General features: G+C 33.7%; 1 protein-coding gene across 1 annotated transcript in view; it reads right to left on the reverse strand.

Annotated features, from left to right (window-relative positions):
* Positions 1-2,658: 2,658 nt before the first annotated feature.
* Positions 2,659-17,992, reverse strand: part of LOC113228422 (lysosomal-associated transmembrane protein 4A-like) — a 56,204-nt gene continuing 40,870 nt past the window's right edge. Inside the window, exons 2-5 of the mRNA XM_026461721.1 lie at positions 11,549-11,801; positions 9,993-10,069; positions 5,537-5,696; positions 2,659-4,933 (exon numbers count right to left, since the gene is read on the reverse strand). Of these exons, the coding sequence (XP_026317506.1) occupies positions 4,833-4,933; positions 5,537-5,696; positions 9,993-10,069; positions 11,549-11,735 (525 nt within the window). The 5' untranslated portion in view covers positions 11,736-11,801 and the 3' untranslated portion in view covers positions 2,659-4,832. The remainder of the gene's footprint in view (positions 4,934-5,536; positions 5,697-9,992; positions 10,070-11,548; positions 11,802-17,992) is intronic.

Here is a 17,992-nt window from a genome sequence, read left to right on the forward strand (position 1 = left end):
AGTTTTCTCTTTTCTATATATACTCTCAAATTACAAATATTATTTTTTTCTGTGTAAATTCACTTTTCGTAATATTTGAGAATTTGTGCAAACGCAAAGCAATAAATTCAAAGTTTCATGTGACACTCCCGGATATTCTCACAATAACTTAAAATATTTCCAAATGGAATATTGATCTACTTTAATTAAATGTTTGCATGTCGATAATGACTTATCGATAGATTATGGTACGACACTAAAGAAATCCGCCATTTGTTCGGTCAATTTTTGTTTAGGTTACGTTCATTCCGTAGTTACCTTTCTTTTATTTTTTTTCCATCCTCTAATGGTCGTATTCCAGAACTCTACTCAATGCTCAAGTCAGGACTTGAGTATGATTTAAAGCACTAGAAATTATACTCAAGTCCTTGCGTTTAGGGTCGTATTTCCGGTGCTTGAAATCATACTCAAATCCTGACTTGAGCATTGAGTAGAGTTCTAGAATACGACTTTAAGGTTCCACTCTCACCCAATTTTTTTTTTCGCAGATAGCATTTGAGCCAAGGCTAATAAAAATAATAATAATCTCCGTTAGTTGACCATGGGTAAGGCCTATACTCTTCCTATACTGTGGGGTAATTTTAGGAAAAAATTCTGAAAAATTGAAAAATATAATTCGAAGGCTCATATTATGTTCTACGTTTAGAAATATATTTTGAAGTTTTATTTACTGCCTCTGTGGCCGAAAGGTTACCATGCTGGACTGCCACGCACAGGTCCTGGGTTCGATTCCCGGGCTGGGAGAAATAATTGTATGGCCTACATTTATTTATCTCGTGCGTTTGGGTTTGGTTTGGGTATAATTTGTGGTTGTCTATGTGTGTGCCCATGGCTTCCCATGGTTTCCCTAGCGCGGGGCAATGAGAGTGTGCGTGTTATTATTATTTAGCGCGATTAATAGAATAAAATTGTGTAGCTAAAAGCAAATAAGAGAATAACGAGAATAAAAATGATTGGACAATAGTGAAAAACTTTAACTGTAACTTCAACTTTGGACAGGTGTCAACGTCAGATGTGGAAAAATATATGAAAAATATTGGAAAATTTATTGGAAAAATATTTACTTTTCCGAAAAAGTTGGTTTTTTCAAAATGGTCTATGGCATTGGTTAATAATGTACAAGTAGAAGACATTTTTAATAATAAACGTTGCAGAATTGTTCACAGAGGGATAATTGAAAAAAATGGAAAGTTTCTATTGATTAGACCTCCAAAGGTAGGAAAGATAAGCGTCAATGTATAAAAGGAAAGAGTAGAACATGGGTTATTCATACCTGAGGCCTGCTGGGATACCTAAAAGCATAGGATAATGCCTTGTGATCGCTTAAAACAACGTCAATTAACGGAAGAGATAAAGTTTTTAAACAGTGGCTTTGGATAATAGCAATTTATTGCGTGCAAAATTTAGACATGAACTACATAATATTTCGTATCGATATGTATAATATATATGTACAGTCAAGAGCACGTCAAGCTTGACACTTTGTAATTTGGACCGTTCTTAATGTAAGCGGCATAGAGGTGGATTTAAGTCTTAAGTGTCAAGCTTGACATGCTCTTGACGCTGTACCGACATTACTTTGTATGCGGTGTGATTTGTTGATTTTAAGCGATTAAAAACATAAAGCATGATTTATGATTATGATTTTTTTAAACTATGCTTACCAATGATCTTATAATATTCAAAAAAAGTTCATTTCTACTTACCTATAATTCAGTTCGCTACCTCGCCTAAGATTTATACCGTTCGTACGAGTATTAGTATATTTTATTCACCTACTCTATTTTGACCATCAATCGTGGTTTACATTGTGTAGGTACCGACGTTCTGCGCTCATCTCTCCAAACATATCTCTCAACTCTCCAACTTAAGATTTTTAAGCCCTTGCTTAAGTCCCAGTACTACGACAAGCCCTTTAATGTTCTTGTAGGGCTGTTCTTTTGTGTAACGCTTCACCTTTGTCTATTCAACAAGCGAAATCATTGCATATTTTCAAAAATATGGTACAAGAACGTTACCTAACTTTAGTGTGACTTAAAACTGCTTAGTTATTTTATGTTTAAGAAAATTTTATTTTTATAGGTGTAGGAATATAAAGTGATGATATTCATTTTTTGAGGGGTAAGGGTGTTGGAGAAATTATAGGCACATGAGACTTGTCAACTTATGTCTCAGGGTGACGGGCGTAGTGGCAGTGTCCTTTATTGCGATTTTAAGCTCTGAATGGTACTGTAACTGTTACGGACAGGCGTGTAGCTTACCATCAGGCGCACGATTTTTTCGTCCCGTCACTTGATATTATAAAAAAAATCATCAGCATATTTGTATTTATTTATCGGTTTTCTATCTATTGATTCGTTTTTCTTCATACATCGCAGTCTTTTTCCTGTGAGTTATATAATTACTTCCATCCAAAGGTTGTCTGGCAGAAACAGCTCAAAGCGATAAGACCGCCTATTGTACCACCGCTTATTTTTAATTTAATTAAATTGTATTTGTTTTTAGTATATCTTAGTTTTATTACTGACCTTGTCTTTATTGATTTCTGGTGATTTGGGTAATCTAAATAATACACATGAAATTAATATCTAAACATTTAATTAAATTATTCTTAATGAGAGTTTTAGTTTTAATATAAGTTAATAACGTGTGAATAAATTATTTTTCTTATAAACATTAATATCTGGTAACTTAACTAATAAAAATTCACTTAAAATTATTAGAAAATTGTACTTGGAAGCATGTCTGGAAATCTAAATACTTTTGCACCACTTACGATTGAAATTTGGTTACAATGAAAATAATGTCATTTGTAATCCTTTGAATGTTGGTAAGAAATGCTCAAATTAAGAAATAGATGATTACCATCAACCAATGTACTTACCTTTGCTGGGCACGGCTCACCACTGAGAAGCGAGTACATATAGGTACAGTCAAGAGCACATCAAGCTTGACGCTTTGTACTTTGGATCGTTCTTATCCTAAGCAGCATAGAGTTGGATTTGAGTCCTACGTGTAAAGCTTGACGTGGTCTTGACCCTGTACCATACATCATATAAACTCTTTGATCCATATATAAACTCTTTCATAGACAAAATCTATTCCCATATAAAGTGGTGCATTTTTTTTTAATTCATGCAATATATTCAGGTGAGCCTTTGCGTAAATCCATGCTAATAAAGATGGAAGAAATTAATTTGCGACTAGCGAACCCATTGGACGTTGAATCGCGCAAAATAGCCGCGCCTGTGTTGAATGTTTTTTTTTTCATACAGTTAATTTCTCCAACCTATCTCCGCATAAAAGTAATAACATAAACAACACAAGCGGAACGACAGTCATAGATACGTGTTTCACCTCTCTACGACGTATCCCCATTGATTTCTCGATGCTTGACCAAGTAAGAAATTCTTGCGGACTTGTAGTAGCAAATTAATTTATTTCCATTTTTATTCATACAATATAGTCCGTAATAGGTAATGATTAAAGGATGAGAGAATTCCAGTATAAATACAACAACTTATGGTTACTTCGTATCGATGCAATCATGTATGAATACAAATAATTAATTTTAAACCGTTTACGATTTAAAACTAAGCAAATACAACATTATATCCGTCATTCTCCAAGAGTTCATAAATATTTTGTTAAAAACGGCACTACTTGTACAGGTACTTTTGAAAACTTATTTTTTATTTTTTATTTCATCGGTTACATTAGCTACCTTAGTTTTTCGTAAAATTTATGTAAATCAATCGTGAACACCTCGACGATTTGAATACCAACCATGATTGTAATGTGAAGAAAAAAGGCCCGAGGGTTTTAATTGGGGTGTTATAGTAAAGTTAGCCTGCGTGCAATTGTATTGTTTACGAGCATGTGTAATGAAAAACACTGCGTGTTTGACCGGCGGTACGGGAATTACGAGCCCTCAGTCTCTTAGACTTCTAATAAAGTCTCGTTCGTAATTCCTTTTTTACCGCCCTTGTTGCACAATGTACTATATTATCATCACACATGCTCGATATTTTTTTTTTATATAGAGCGATATTTTTTGGTGGCAATAGTTTTTTTTATATTCCTGCCGATCGCTACGTGCAGACTATAACTATAACTATAACGGACTTTTTGATCTTATTTAAAAATTAAAGTGTTTACACTAGTCGGCTTTATTTTATTTTATTTATTATTTTTATGAGGTATACCAATCACTCATAGATAGCATACATAAATTTTAAAGATTTATTTTTAACTTCCTCGCAAGAGTGATAGAATAATAGTAGGTACCTAAAACAGCATCAAGACCGGAAGAGTAGTTATAAACGTTCGGGTCATTAAATCTGTTCATAATTGTCTACTTACCGCCCTTGTGATACAGTATATCAAAATCCTCATGAATGTCAATGTGCCTTAAGTTCATATTAAAGCACTGATGAGTACCAACGATATCTGTGTACGGCAATGGCGTTAATAAAGGTATTAATTGGAAGGTAATTTTATAATTACATTTTTGTCATGTTTCTTGTCTCGTTAGCCTGCCATGCTTTTTAGTTAGTATAGTCTAGCTTTTAGGTAAAATCAACAACATACTTATTATGTAGGTACTTAAGGTAATTTTTTTTTAAATGTGGCAAAGTTTTAACCATACGATTCCTACATTATACATCATTGTTCTTACAATTAATAATCTGCCTTCATATCTTTGACATATCAGAGAGTAGGTCGAAGGTCAGTATACAAAAATAGGTGATGAATGAGATTAATTCACGCCCATGTGTGAATGAAGACGAGATCTACCGCCGGTAAGGTGCCTTGCTATATCTGCCTCTCTCTTCCTCATCGCGGACGTCCAGATAGTGGCTAAATACTACTACCCAGAGGTACAGGAACAGACCTGGAAAAGATACAATTAAGTATATTTAGCGGGATGATTTGTAGGTACTCTTGTTCTGTAGACAGAGGTACTGTAGGTGCAATGTTGGAGTTTCTCAATTGAACTGTTTTTTTTTTGTATGTATGTTACGCGATAACTCTGGTAATTCCTTTTTGTTGGAAAGAGGGTACCTTAGTGGTAGTCCCATTTAAATTTGAAGAAAATATTTCACCTATAAGGGTGGCAAACTAGGGGATGGATCCGGTTTCACGCACTTTTCGGTAACTGATGTCAATAAAACTTAGCAAATAGACGTAATTCCACAAACTTTGAGGTTGATTTTTTAAAATACTCTGTACTGAGATTGTTTTAAAATGCTTAATTTATATTCAGAATTACAAACGGAGAAGTTTCAGCTACTTTTAGCAATTGGCTTTATTTTATATATTTACACCTTTTGGCTACAGAAAAGACGTCTTTTAACTGCATCATATGCCACGTCCGAGAATTTGGCAAATTCTCTTATCTAATTTTAGATGAAAAATGATTTAATGTGCTTATATTTTGTAGGCTACGAAACAACCATTATGACAGTGATGATTTATAAAAATATACAATACTCACACAAATAGATCAATCCACCAATAAGAATGCAGGTTGCAAGAATGACGTGGTCTTCCTTGCTGAGGTAGTACGTGATAGAAGTGTGCAGCACGCTGATCAACAAACCGATGGCCAGCACAATGCCCAGAACTACGAACGGCAGCATCATCCAGGACCGCCGCTGAAGACATAAATTATTAAAATAAAGTAAGTTGTGTTTGTCGTAGCAAGTATTTTTTTTTTACAAATACATATAATGACAATTGAGGGTTGATTTTCGAATACAGAAAGATCACTTTAGTAACTTCCGGTTTAAAATCAACGTATTAAACATATCGCACGTGCGTGCAATTTTACGTGTGGCTTTCCACGTCCCGTGATGACACGGGCCGCCACGCACAGCGGTTTGTCCAGACGTGCACATGCCACAGGTCCGAGCTCGCGCGGTAGGTACTCTTCCCACGGTGCGTTGTCTCGTGTTGGCACGGCGTGTCTCGTGAGAACACGGGTTGTGGGAAGTCAGCTCCATATTTAGTCTCTAAGTTTGTAATTTTTAATGGCTTTGAACAAAACATCCACTACAAAGAATATTTTTATGTTATATATACTAAAACCACAACAGTTTCATGCAGACTCACTGCTTTAACATTGTATTTACAATAGACAAAAATGGTGGAATCATTTGATAAGTAGGTAATTCGACAACATAATTAGGAACTAGGTACTTATTATAACACACTCACCGACACTTTTAGCGGAACTTGTTCACTGTTTTGAATAATTTGATTTAATATCTCGCTAATACAACTTGTATTGTCGAATGGTTCGAGGCTGACATTTCGTTCTTGTTAGTTTTCGTAAATTTTAGTTGATTTTTTATTTACTGAATTCAACTTTGATTTAATCAAAGTCGAACTGTTACAATTTTTAAATTTTCAGCCATGTCTGCTCAGTAACATAATAAAAAAAACCCGTTTTGTTTAATTTTGATTTCTTTAAATATAGGTTGCGTAAGGCTTTACAAGTCAAAGTTAATAGATGTAGGTATATTCAATTGTTACTTGATGTAGATATAATTAAATAATTATTATTTCTTTAAATATAAATGTTACTGTTTTATATTCTCGCTTTTTTTGTTCCACTAAATGCCGGTGCGTGTAGTAATTAGGTATTTAAATTTGTGCTGGATTATCAATATGACGTGTGTACTACATCATCAAATTACAGTACTATTTTTTAAAGTCCAACTTCCGGAGCTATTCGTATTTTATGGAAGATGATGATTGAATTATTAATTTATTTAATTCCACTGACAGTACAAATTCTCTCGCTTATCAATTCGTTACTTTAAGCTTTGTGTTTACCTAACATAAGGTCAGGCTTCGGGTCAGGTACCTACGTACCTAATAATATTTTATGTATGGGCTATCGGATGTTTTTCAAGAAAACATATAAGTACATTTCAATTCCCGATAAATCAGAACATTGTAACCTTACCTAATTTTTTTTAACCTTATGGAAATTTCATATGAAAAATAATTTTATAAAATTTGACCAACTTCTGTTCACCCGATTTTTTTTTCGTCCTATACAATGAAATCGTCCTTATATGAAGCTGAGTCTATCAGCGAACAAATTAGTCAATTTTATTAATTTTGTGTAACATAACATAACATTTTATGAACTTTGACAACTTCTGTTGTCCTGATTTTTTTGTCCCATACAATGAAATGATCCTTATATAATATTGAGTCGATCAGTATTTAAGTAACTTTGATCAATTTTATTCATTTTTATGGACAACTCACGTTTGACCAAAAGTGACTATACTAAAATTGTTTTCACAAAAAAAAAACTTAAAAGTTCCCAAAACAATTTCTTTGTATTTTGTATGGTTTCGGATTTCCTCATTGTCCAATTTAGGAGAAATACTGTATAGTAACTATTTAAACAACAAATGAGAAATTTCTGTCTTTTCTTTATTTCAAAAACTTGGACTATGAAAAGCTTAAAGAAGCAGAGGTTGCAAACATTAAACGGATCTTTTTATAAATAAATTACATATTACATGTCATGTAATGTGTTTCCTGAAGAAATAAATGTTGCTTGATGATCTCCTGCTTGAACAACAGCTTTCATGTTGTCGCCATTTCTGAGGTCTCGGGTTCGCTTCCCGGTGGGGTCAATGTAGAAACAACTTTTACATGTTGTCTTTTCTATAGTGTCGTTGTTTCCATAATACAAGTGCTTTAGTTACTTTAGTTACTGCTATAAGAAAAAGGTTTACAAGCACTGCTTCTTTATCTAAATTTAAAAAAAGCGCAGTACCTACAGATGTAGTTTAGATTAAAAGGCTAATATTTGACATGTCGTTTTACGGGATTATAGTTTCTCGATATTATATTCGCCTGTTTCCATAATACTCGATAGGTTCCAAAGCACAGACTTTTTAAAAATAGTACTCTACGGTGCATGAACTAAAGCTATTTTTACCACAGACCACATATTTTTACACTGAACTAAGAACTGTCATAGTCAATGACGTGCAATTTTCATGCATGGCTTACCGAAAACGACGTCTTTAAAGAGCGTGAAACAATAAAAATGTTTTATATTGATGTACATATACATATAATATATACTTTTCCGGATAGCTAGAGATGTTAGCAAGATATAATAATATAGATATAATTGTGTACTCTTACATTCGTAATAATCATGGATTCATTGTACTTACCTATTACATATTAGGGGCCTTACCATGAAGTCTTATTGCAGTAGAGAATTAGGTTCGTAACGAAACCAAAAGCGAAATGGTGATTACACTTCATGTGGCGCTGTGTCACAACGATTCATTTTCGGTCCTAAACTGAATCATAATAAGAGTTCATGGTAAGGCCCCTGTGCTGTCCTTCTTGTCTTATATCTAATGCATTCGCATTTTGGTAACTTTAATTTAAATAAAGTCATCATGTCCCTAATTCCAGTACATAATTATACTATTATATTCTATTTCGCTAGAAAAATGTCGATCACGTTTAGTTATGATAAGGGCAGTGTGGTTTTTCGCAAAAAATTGTTTAGTTTATTACAACATTTAAAAAATATACAAATAAATGGAAACTATTTATAGTTAACCACGTTTATAGCTAATTTCCTTTAATGCCGCAGTGCCCTCTTATCATCACACTGGGCATTATCCATCCGTGAATTATCCACTGCAGTCACTTCAGCCCATCGAGTATATAACCAGAAACAGAGCCGAAATGTCTTTTAGTTTGTTTGAAAACTATTCTGCTATATCAACAACGGTGACAACTGCGCTCCGATTGGCCAGCCCGAATTCGAAACAATTGACGGGGTTGCGCTTAAAATCCGTCAGTCTAACTGGAGCTTTGCTATAGTGGACAAATATTGAAAAATTACATAATTTAATATTTCATTTTCGATGAAATATGATTCCGTTTGCTTTGTAATTAGATGTTTTGCTGTTTTTCCCACACCACCGAAAGGAACAGTCCGCCATTGTTAGAGGTATTATCTTTATTACAATAAATACAGAACATTTTTGGAATGTACGGAGACGTACACACAGGTCAGTTGTTGGCGCTGTACTATTTCAGCTTTCTAATTTGTGATTGAAATCACAGAAGCTGAAGCGCAAACGATTGATATTTTAAAGTGATATCAGTACCATTTAATTGATGAGTTGCCAGTGATGGATGGCCATTATTTCGTTTCTATTTCTGATTGTGTGCCTACTCGATGCTTCAGCCTTACTTCTCAAAGTTCCCATTTCCAATGCATTCATTCTACTTTCAAGCTTCCTGCCAAACCCAACATTCATTATACTACGTCCAACCATTTATATAACAATACATGCCTCCCATAGTCAATGATGCCTCCGAAGTAATTTATTGTTATAAAACCATAGACAAAAAATGCGACACTTCCTGATTAATTTATTTTTTAATTTTACTGAAGCGACGTACTCTTTAGCTCCGATATTTATTGAGTCAACAGATTATGTAACGAATATTATTCATGTTCATAAATTTTAATGAAATGAAGTAAATTATAAATAATTATAATAAATTCTTATTGTTTATTATAATGAATCGTCGGATTCTTCTTCATATGAACGGGAATGATTACTTGAATCCTCACTAACATTAATTGTTAATTCTTGAATATACAAATTGTCAAACCCAACATCACGATCCTAATCAGACAGTATCTTCTTTTTTAAACAAGCTCACATTTACGATTATTATAAAAAGTCGAATCTAAAACGCATTAGGACATCAGTAATTGATTACAATTTGAGCTGTCAAACGTTAAATGGTTGGACGGAGTGTCTATACCATACATAAGTGTAGGACTATACTCAGCCAGTCGTGCCTTTTTAGACACTTTTCATCTGCCCTTGAAGGAAGTTTTTACAATAGAAAAAGTCAGTAAATGAATGGTTCATTACCTTATTCACTGCAACGATGAGTAGCGAGCATATTAATATGGTGAAGCACAGGTTGATCGTTAGTATTATTCTTGGCACTGTAAAAAAACGAAATAAGAATAATAAATCCTTTTTCTGTGAATAACTTGTGTTTTCATTTGTATTTTTTTATTTTTCTCTTTGTATATTATCATATTTGCATTTTAAATTTTGGTCTTTTGTTTACTGTTTTTCATAAGCAGCCGTTTTTGTTGTTGTACGTGGTAACGAAATTCTTTTTTTTATTCGTTTTTTGTTCTAAATACGAGATTTATACCTATTAGTAATAGCTTTGGGGCGTCACTACATTTATCGGCACGGAATCGTATTAAGTTGGTGAGAAAAACCGTTATGTCCATGCAAAAAGTGCGAAGAAAATGTAATGTGTTTCGCTTCCGCTCTAACCGCAACCGCCGCGTTTCAAGCCGATATGCGGTTACTAAGTTTGTGGCTCCTTTATAAGAAAAAAATGCATAATAAATTGTGACGGTTGTATGTATGCACGAGGGCAATTTTTACGTAATAATAATACTGAAAAAATTGGATGTTTTTAAAATAAAGCGCTTCATATAGGGTTACGTCATGTCTGTGTGACACGGTGAAGGACTACTTTAAATGTTAAGATATTTTGCTTCATGGACTTTGTTTTATTTAAGTAAAAGTAAGTAGTAAGCAGCTACATTCAATCATTTTAAAAAGTTGCTTGCCTCACTTGTGAATTTAACCGCCCAAATATAAAAAAAACAGCCAGTATTTTTAAGATGCCGATCGAAACGGTCAATAAAATTATTATATAAGGATTAATTCATTGCTTTTAAGTAACATAGTATGTTTGTAATTTCTTTAAAGTTTGTTTTTAAAAGTCTTTGAATACAATATTCCTTATTAACCGACTTCAAAAGAGGAGGAGGTTCTCAATTCGAATGTATTTTTTTTGTATGTATTACGCGTTACTCCGGATTATTTGTGAACCAATTTTGATGATTCTTTTTTTGATCGAAAGAGGGTACCTCAGTATAGGTCCCATTTAAATTTAAAGAAAATATTCCACCTCTAGAGGTGGCAAACTAGGGGATGAATCCGGTTTTGTGCACTTTACGTTTACCAATTCCAATAAAACTTGGCAAATAGATGTAACTTCAATAAAAAAGCCGGTGAGCAAACTTTTGAAATTGGTTTATTTTAATATAATTAAATTAAATTTAATATAATTTAATTTGATATAATTAAATAATTTCTGATTTTATTATTTAATTTTTTTCATTTCGATTTTTAATGTATACTAACACTTAGTTCATTAAGATTTTAATTTTGTTTTTCTAACACTTTTGTATGGATCACCTTCAGAAGTCTGAATTAAAGTTTTTTTTTAAATAAAAGTAATAATTATTATAAAAATAAAATAATGTAATACCTAATGAAGCAAAATGTCATGTGTACAATAATTTATAAAGTTCTTTCCGTCCAAGGCCGTGGGACATTCGTATACATACATAGGATGGTTATGTTTTAAATACGAGTAGTCTCATTGTTCTTACCTTCATTGTCGGAGAGCCATCTGTCAACATCGTCATCAAAGATGAACGTTGTGAAGGAGACTTGATGCCTCGGAGCGACCCAGATCACAATAATTGTGATGATGGAGAGGATAATCCCCAACGTAGCGATGATCAGCGTTCCTGTGCGCGTAGACGCGCAGCAGCAGCATTTTGTTAACCGCTTCATGGTGAGTATAAGGCCTCTATCGTTTTAATGATCGATTGAAAGAGGTGTTTCTATTTGCTCATTATTCTGTAACAATAAAAATACATAGGTGAATAAGTAGGACTTTATTCTAAAACATGTATGCGTAGGAAATCACATGACACATGTACAGTCAATGCTCTAAGATACCTAACACCCAGTATGACCTTTAGTCAGTGTTGGGCAAAATTTAATTGTTCTGGCAATTAAAGATTGACAATTAATTAATTGTCAATTGCGAAACAGCAATTAACGATTGATCAATTGTTAGTTGCGAGAACCGCAATTAACAATTAATCAAATGTCAATTGCGGATCTCGCAACTAACAATTGATCAATCGTTAATCGCAAATATCTACAATTAACAATTGATCAATTTTCAATCTTTTCAATGTTTTTGATTAACAATTAACAATTAAAACTGACAACTATGATAAATTTATAGGGCATAACCGGGGCCCCCAACAGGGCCCCCAACCGGCAGGAATTGATTTTAATTGCAAATTTAATTGCAATTAAAATCAATTCAATTGAAATTAATTGCAATTAAAATCAATTCAATTGAAATCAATTGCAATTACAATCAATTGCAATTAAAATCAATTGCAATTGAATTGATTTTTTAATCTGATTGAATCATTGATTGAAATTGAATTGATTATCGCCCAACACTGCCTTTAGTTCTAAGAGCTTTCTTACGCATTCTACAGAAAAGTATAAAGGAATCCCAGCTCTCTATGGGTGAAATCTAAATTCCGTATTTAAGTAAATATACATAAAAGATTAAATTGGCTTAAAAAGTTTCTTCAAATTTCGTTTCGACTAGTTCGTAGCATGCGCGCTAACAATTTAACCCCTGTTTAATTTTACGTGGTCAAGCCAAGGAACACGAGGAGGCTCACCCTGCATGGTCATGTATCAAATTTCTTTTTTCTGGGACGTTATATCGAAATACTCCTTCGAACGAAAATGGAACTAGTGATTTTTTTTATGGACGAACAAGTCGTGCGCCTGGTGTTAAATGACACGCCTGTTCATAACAATTGCCACTCAGAGCTGTAAATCGCAAAGATCTGAGAAGCACTGCCACTGACCGTAAGACATAAGTTGACAAGTTCCATGTGCATGTAATTTCACCAGCACCCTTACTTAGCCTTTGTAATCGCAACGCTCACATTACGCTTGGCGACAGAATAGGTACGGTGGTTGTACTTCACTGGATAAACTCTTTCACAAGCAGTTCTACTGCTAATAAAATGATCTACTGTTACTTGCCTAGCTCGCATTTTTTGCTTAATCGAAGTCAAAGTTTGTTTTGTGTACCGACGGCGATATTTGAACATAGTGGACAAAAGAGTATGGTTTCATGTGCTATGGACTGTACATTGTCGTATTTCGTGGGGCATTTCTTCAAAAAGTCACAGTATGTATGAGAATGGATATCAATGACAATATTGTAATCTTTATCAGGCTTTATATTAGAATTTATTTCTTTACAAATGAAATGAAAGCGATTTGGAAAATGTATATCGTATACTATACATGTTATTTAGTTCAGCTGCTATAAAAATATCATTGGTATTATGTAAATTACCTATTTGACTATAGCGGTGTTCTTGTAGGAGTTCGAGGTAAGCTTGTTTTTTTCTATCGTCGTTTATTAACCGACTTCAAAAAAAGGACGAGGTTCTCAATTCGGCTGTATGTTTTTTTTGTATGCATGTTACGCGATAACTGTGTGATAAAGTTGTGAACCGATTTTAATGAATATTTTTTTATTGGAAAGAGGGTACCTCAGGATTAGTCCCAAAAAATACTCCAACTCCAAGGGTACGAAAATAAGGGGATGAATCCTGTTTCGCGCAAATTTCCGGTAACTGATTTCAATAAAACTTGGCAAATCTATGTAATTCCATCATTGACTTACAATTATATGGACGTCGGGTCCGCGCTAAAAAGTGTCCGCACTTGTAAGGCGCTAAAATCGTATACAGAGCGCGACACTCCGCTTTAGTCTTCATTTGTTCTACTGACAGCGCGATACTGCGATGACATTACAATTTAAATTTCGAATAGGTTGACTTGGGACATTTTTTTCGTGGTTTTTGTATTAGACCCGTCGTCCATTTATTTGTAAGTCAATGAATTCCATGAACTTTTCATGTTCATTTTTTTAGTACTCTGTACTATTTATTTTTTCGAAAGTGATTGATTCGACACTTTGACTGTTACGCGGAATCAACCAAAGCCATTTGAGGTTGTATAGACTCATAAGAATAAGCATTTCAAAACACATAGGTATACTCAATTATTAGATCACGGGCTAGTATACGTTGTACGTTTACAAAACTTGCGGTAAGGTAATGTAACGTATTCAATTTCTTAGTATCTCACAAGGCTATTGTAGACTTTGTATATTTACACACGAAGCATCGCGGTAGCACAAAACGTGCGTGGGCGTGTGACAGTGTCCCCGTTACGTTCGCGCCATTGACATCGCGACATGCGCCCGCGCAACAAAGCATAGGTGCAGACATACTGGAGCGTTTTATCTCGCGCATTGATGCTTGATGCTTTCTGCAATAGCAGCGCTTCAATTTGAAGGCATAAGATCTGTTATTTTATAAGTAATAAATACAATATGAACAATTTTTTTTATGATACAAAGTGTTGGAACGAACAGGTCAGACGACTGTCACCCACTTACACATATCATAAATTTATCATTTGCTGATGGCCTTTTTCCGGAGCAACTGAAAACTTGTGTCGTCAAACCTCTTTTTAAGAAAGGCGATAGGGAAAGCCCAAGTAATTATAGATCAATAACGTTAATCCCAACTCTATCCAAGATATTTGAAAAGGCCATCAGCAAAGTCTACATGTTAGACTAAACACATTTTTAGAAAAACATACAATTATATTCCACTCTCAATTTGGATTTCGAAAAGGCAGCTCTACAACTCTTGCATGTTTTGAATTTTTACGCATCATAACAGAAAGCATGAACGCCTCTACTCCTGTAATGTCAGTCTTCCTAGATATGAGCAAAGCCTTCGACTTTGTATATCATTCCAAGCTCCTGTACAAGTTTGAAATATATGGCATTAGAGAAAGAGCCCTTGATTGGGTAGAAAGTTACTTAACAAATCGAACACAATTTACAGAAATCAGTGGATTTACAAAAAACAAACACAATAATATTCTTAATTTCACATTTAAAACCTTTAGATCACACTTAAAAAACAAGTAATACTGGAATTCCTCAAGGTAGCGTCCTCGGTCCTTTATTATTCCTCCTTTATATTAACGATCTTCCACATGCTATTTACCATAGATGTATACAATTTGCTGACGATACAACTCTTATAATAAAATGCGAAAACATAACGACGTTTAACACCGACATAAATAAAGCACTGACAGATGTAATAAGTTGGATGGACGTTAATGACCTACGTATTAATATAATCAAAACTAAATGTATGACATTTAGATCGTATAATTCAAATCCCATACCAATTAAAATTCACTACAACACCGACACTATAGATGAAGTTAACACATTTAACTTTCTTGGATTGACAATCGACAAATTAACATCCACATCGAAAAAATTTGTATGAGACTAATAGATTTGTTTACGCTCTGCAAAGACTAAGGCAAATTGTCTCTCGAGAAGCGGCGCTGACGGCCTATCACGGCTACATTTCGTCCGTACTCAGCTACGGTCTTATATTATGGGGCAACTCAGCAGATTTAGAAAGAGTGCTCAAGGTTCAGAAGAAGTGTATTCGAGCGATCTGTGGTGCGCGGTTCGATGATAGCTGCAAACCTTTGTTCAAAAAACTAAACATACTGCCTTTGTCATGCATGTATATAAGGGACATACATCTGCGTATTCGTGAACACTCATCCTCAATATTTTAAAGCAAGTGACATAAAGGTAAACTAGACCTAAAATTATAATAATAATAATAATAATAATAACGCACACACTCAACATAGCCCCGCACTAGGGAAACCCTGTGTCGCGGGTGCCATGGACACACACATAGACAACCACAAATTACACCCAAACTCACGAGAGAAATAAATGTAGGCCATACAAATATTTCTCCCGGCCCGGGAATCGAACCCGGGGACCTCTGCGTGGCAGTCCGGTATGGTAACCGTTGGGCCACGGAGGCAGTTATTATGAATCTTTTATACCAACCTCGACGCCATAAATTAATTTATAAGAATAACTGCTTCAATATGTGAAAGAATAAAGATCTTTAATAGTTTAACAAATGAATTTAAATTACTATACGGACCTACGTTTAAATCACAATTGACAAAATGGCTTATGGCACATTGCTTCTATAGTAATAAAGAAGATTTAGAATTTACAAATACTAATTTATATTGATTTGAAGTGCAATTAATTTTAGAGGTCATAATATTTAATTCAATTAATATTGGCACACCTGCTTGCAGGTTGAATATATTGTACCTATTTTTATTTTCGATCTGTATAATTACTGTATTCTGGCAAATTTTTTCTATTCTATTCAGACGACTGTCCACAGCAGTTGCAGTGTCACTCAGAGCTTTAAATCGCAAAGATCAGGGACATCATCGAAAGATTCAGGGACACATATTATAAGTTAACAAGTCCCATGTGCCCGTTATTTCACCAGCATCCTAAGTCTTCAAATTCGACACGCAATAATGCTTACATTACTGCTAGGCGGAACAAATCGTTAAGATGGCAGTATTTCCCTGGACGAACTGTTTCACTGCTACTAAAATATTCCGCTACTCAGCATGGGTCTCTTCTATAAGCTTATTATAAGCAAAAAACCAAGCAAAATGCGGGAGGTATTATATTCTACAGAGGATCCCATAAATAAATTAGAGTAAACTAAAATCTCTGTGATAGCTGGTTTAATTATCTACATATCTTTATATAGTTCATTGCTTTTTTGATAGGTGTCCATTGGACAAATTCAAATTTCTAAAAATTTGTATTTTTTAATGGAAAATCTGGTGTGTTAGTAATTTAATATATTTTTTGTAAGACTGTAAGACTGCATGATTTCCTAAATAAATAAATGAAGAACAAAATGTGACAATGACGTACATGTTATATGATAATTATAAAGTTATAATTACCATACAACAAAAAATTTAAAAAAAAGTTATTATTAAAAAAATCGACCTTAAAAATACATGGATTTACATCTATTTGCCAAGTTTTATTGAAATCGGTTACCGGCAATTACGCGAAACCGGATTCATCCCCTAGTTTTCCACTCTGAGGTGCAATATTTTTTTCAAATTTAAATGGTACTTAGGTATACTGAGATACCCTCTTTCCAACAAAAAAGCATCATCAAAATCGGTTTACTAATAATCGAATTGAGAAACCTTCTGCTTTTTTTTTGTATTCGGTTAAAACCTTTGCATTATGCACCAGTATATCTAACACACCAGTGTATCTACATCCTAATTTCCCAAACTGATACTATCAGACTTATCTAGTTAAACCCGTTTCGCTTTCCACATAGAACCGATATCATGGGATATTACCTACTTATATAAAGGTTATATTTGTAGATATCATATAGAAACATCAAATTTAAGCATACTTCAAATGTTTTTAGTTAAAAACCGTATATTTAAAGAATGGATATTTCAATAAATCACGTAAAAAAAAGTTTATCTAAAGAATTATAATTTGAAATAAGAACAGAGTTTTATCTTTGTGTTCAGAGGCTGTATATTTGCTTTGTTCCGTAAACAATATAGATTCTAAATTTAAATTCGTCGGCTAAATTTGAAAATCTCGTAACTCCGTTTTTGGACGAAATCAGTTTTTTTACTAATCAAGCGCTACATTCCAATAATTAAAGCTTAAAATATAATTTTTAGATCCTTCTTAAATTACAAATTAAAGGTACAATCATAAATTATCACATAAAATTATTTCTAATGATTCCGTTACTTGTGCCTACTCAAAAGTTCACATCAATGGTGGTACGAGGTTTACGCATTTAGCCGATTGTATCTTGGTTGTTTGGATTCGAATTATTCAACAGGAAAAGTATGTTTAAATAAGTTCGCGTTTTGACTGTGATACTTACACGGTTCCTATAATGCCTTTATTTATAGATAGGTGATAAGTTTACTAGGTGTTTTCTTGTGCCCACACTTTTTAATAATTTAGTAATATTCTAAAAATATTTCTACGTCGGTGT

This window comes from Hyposmocoma kahamanoa, unplaced genomic scaffold, assembly GCF_003589595.1.
Source record: "Hyposmocoma kahamanoa isolate Upper Pololo Valley unplaced genomic scaffold, ASM358959v1 232, whole genome shotgun sequence".
NCBI classification, from domain to species: Eukaryota; Metazoa; Arthropoda; class Insecta; order Lepidoptera; family Cosmopterigidae; genus Hyposmocoma; species Hyposmocoma kahamanoa.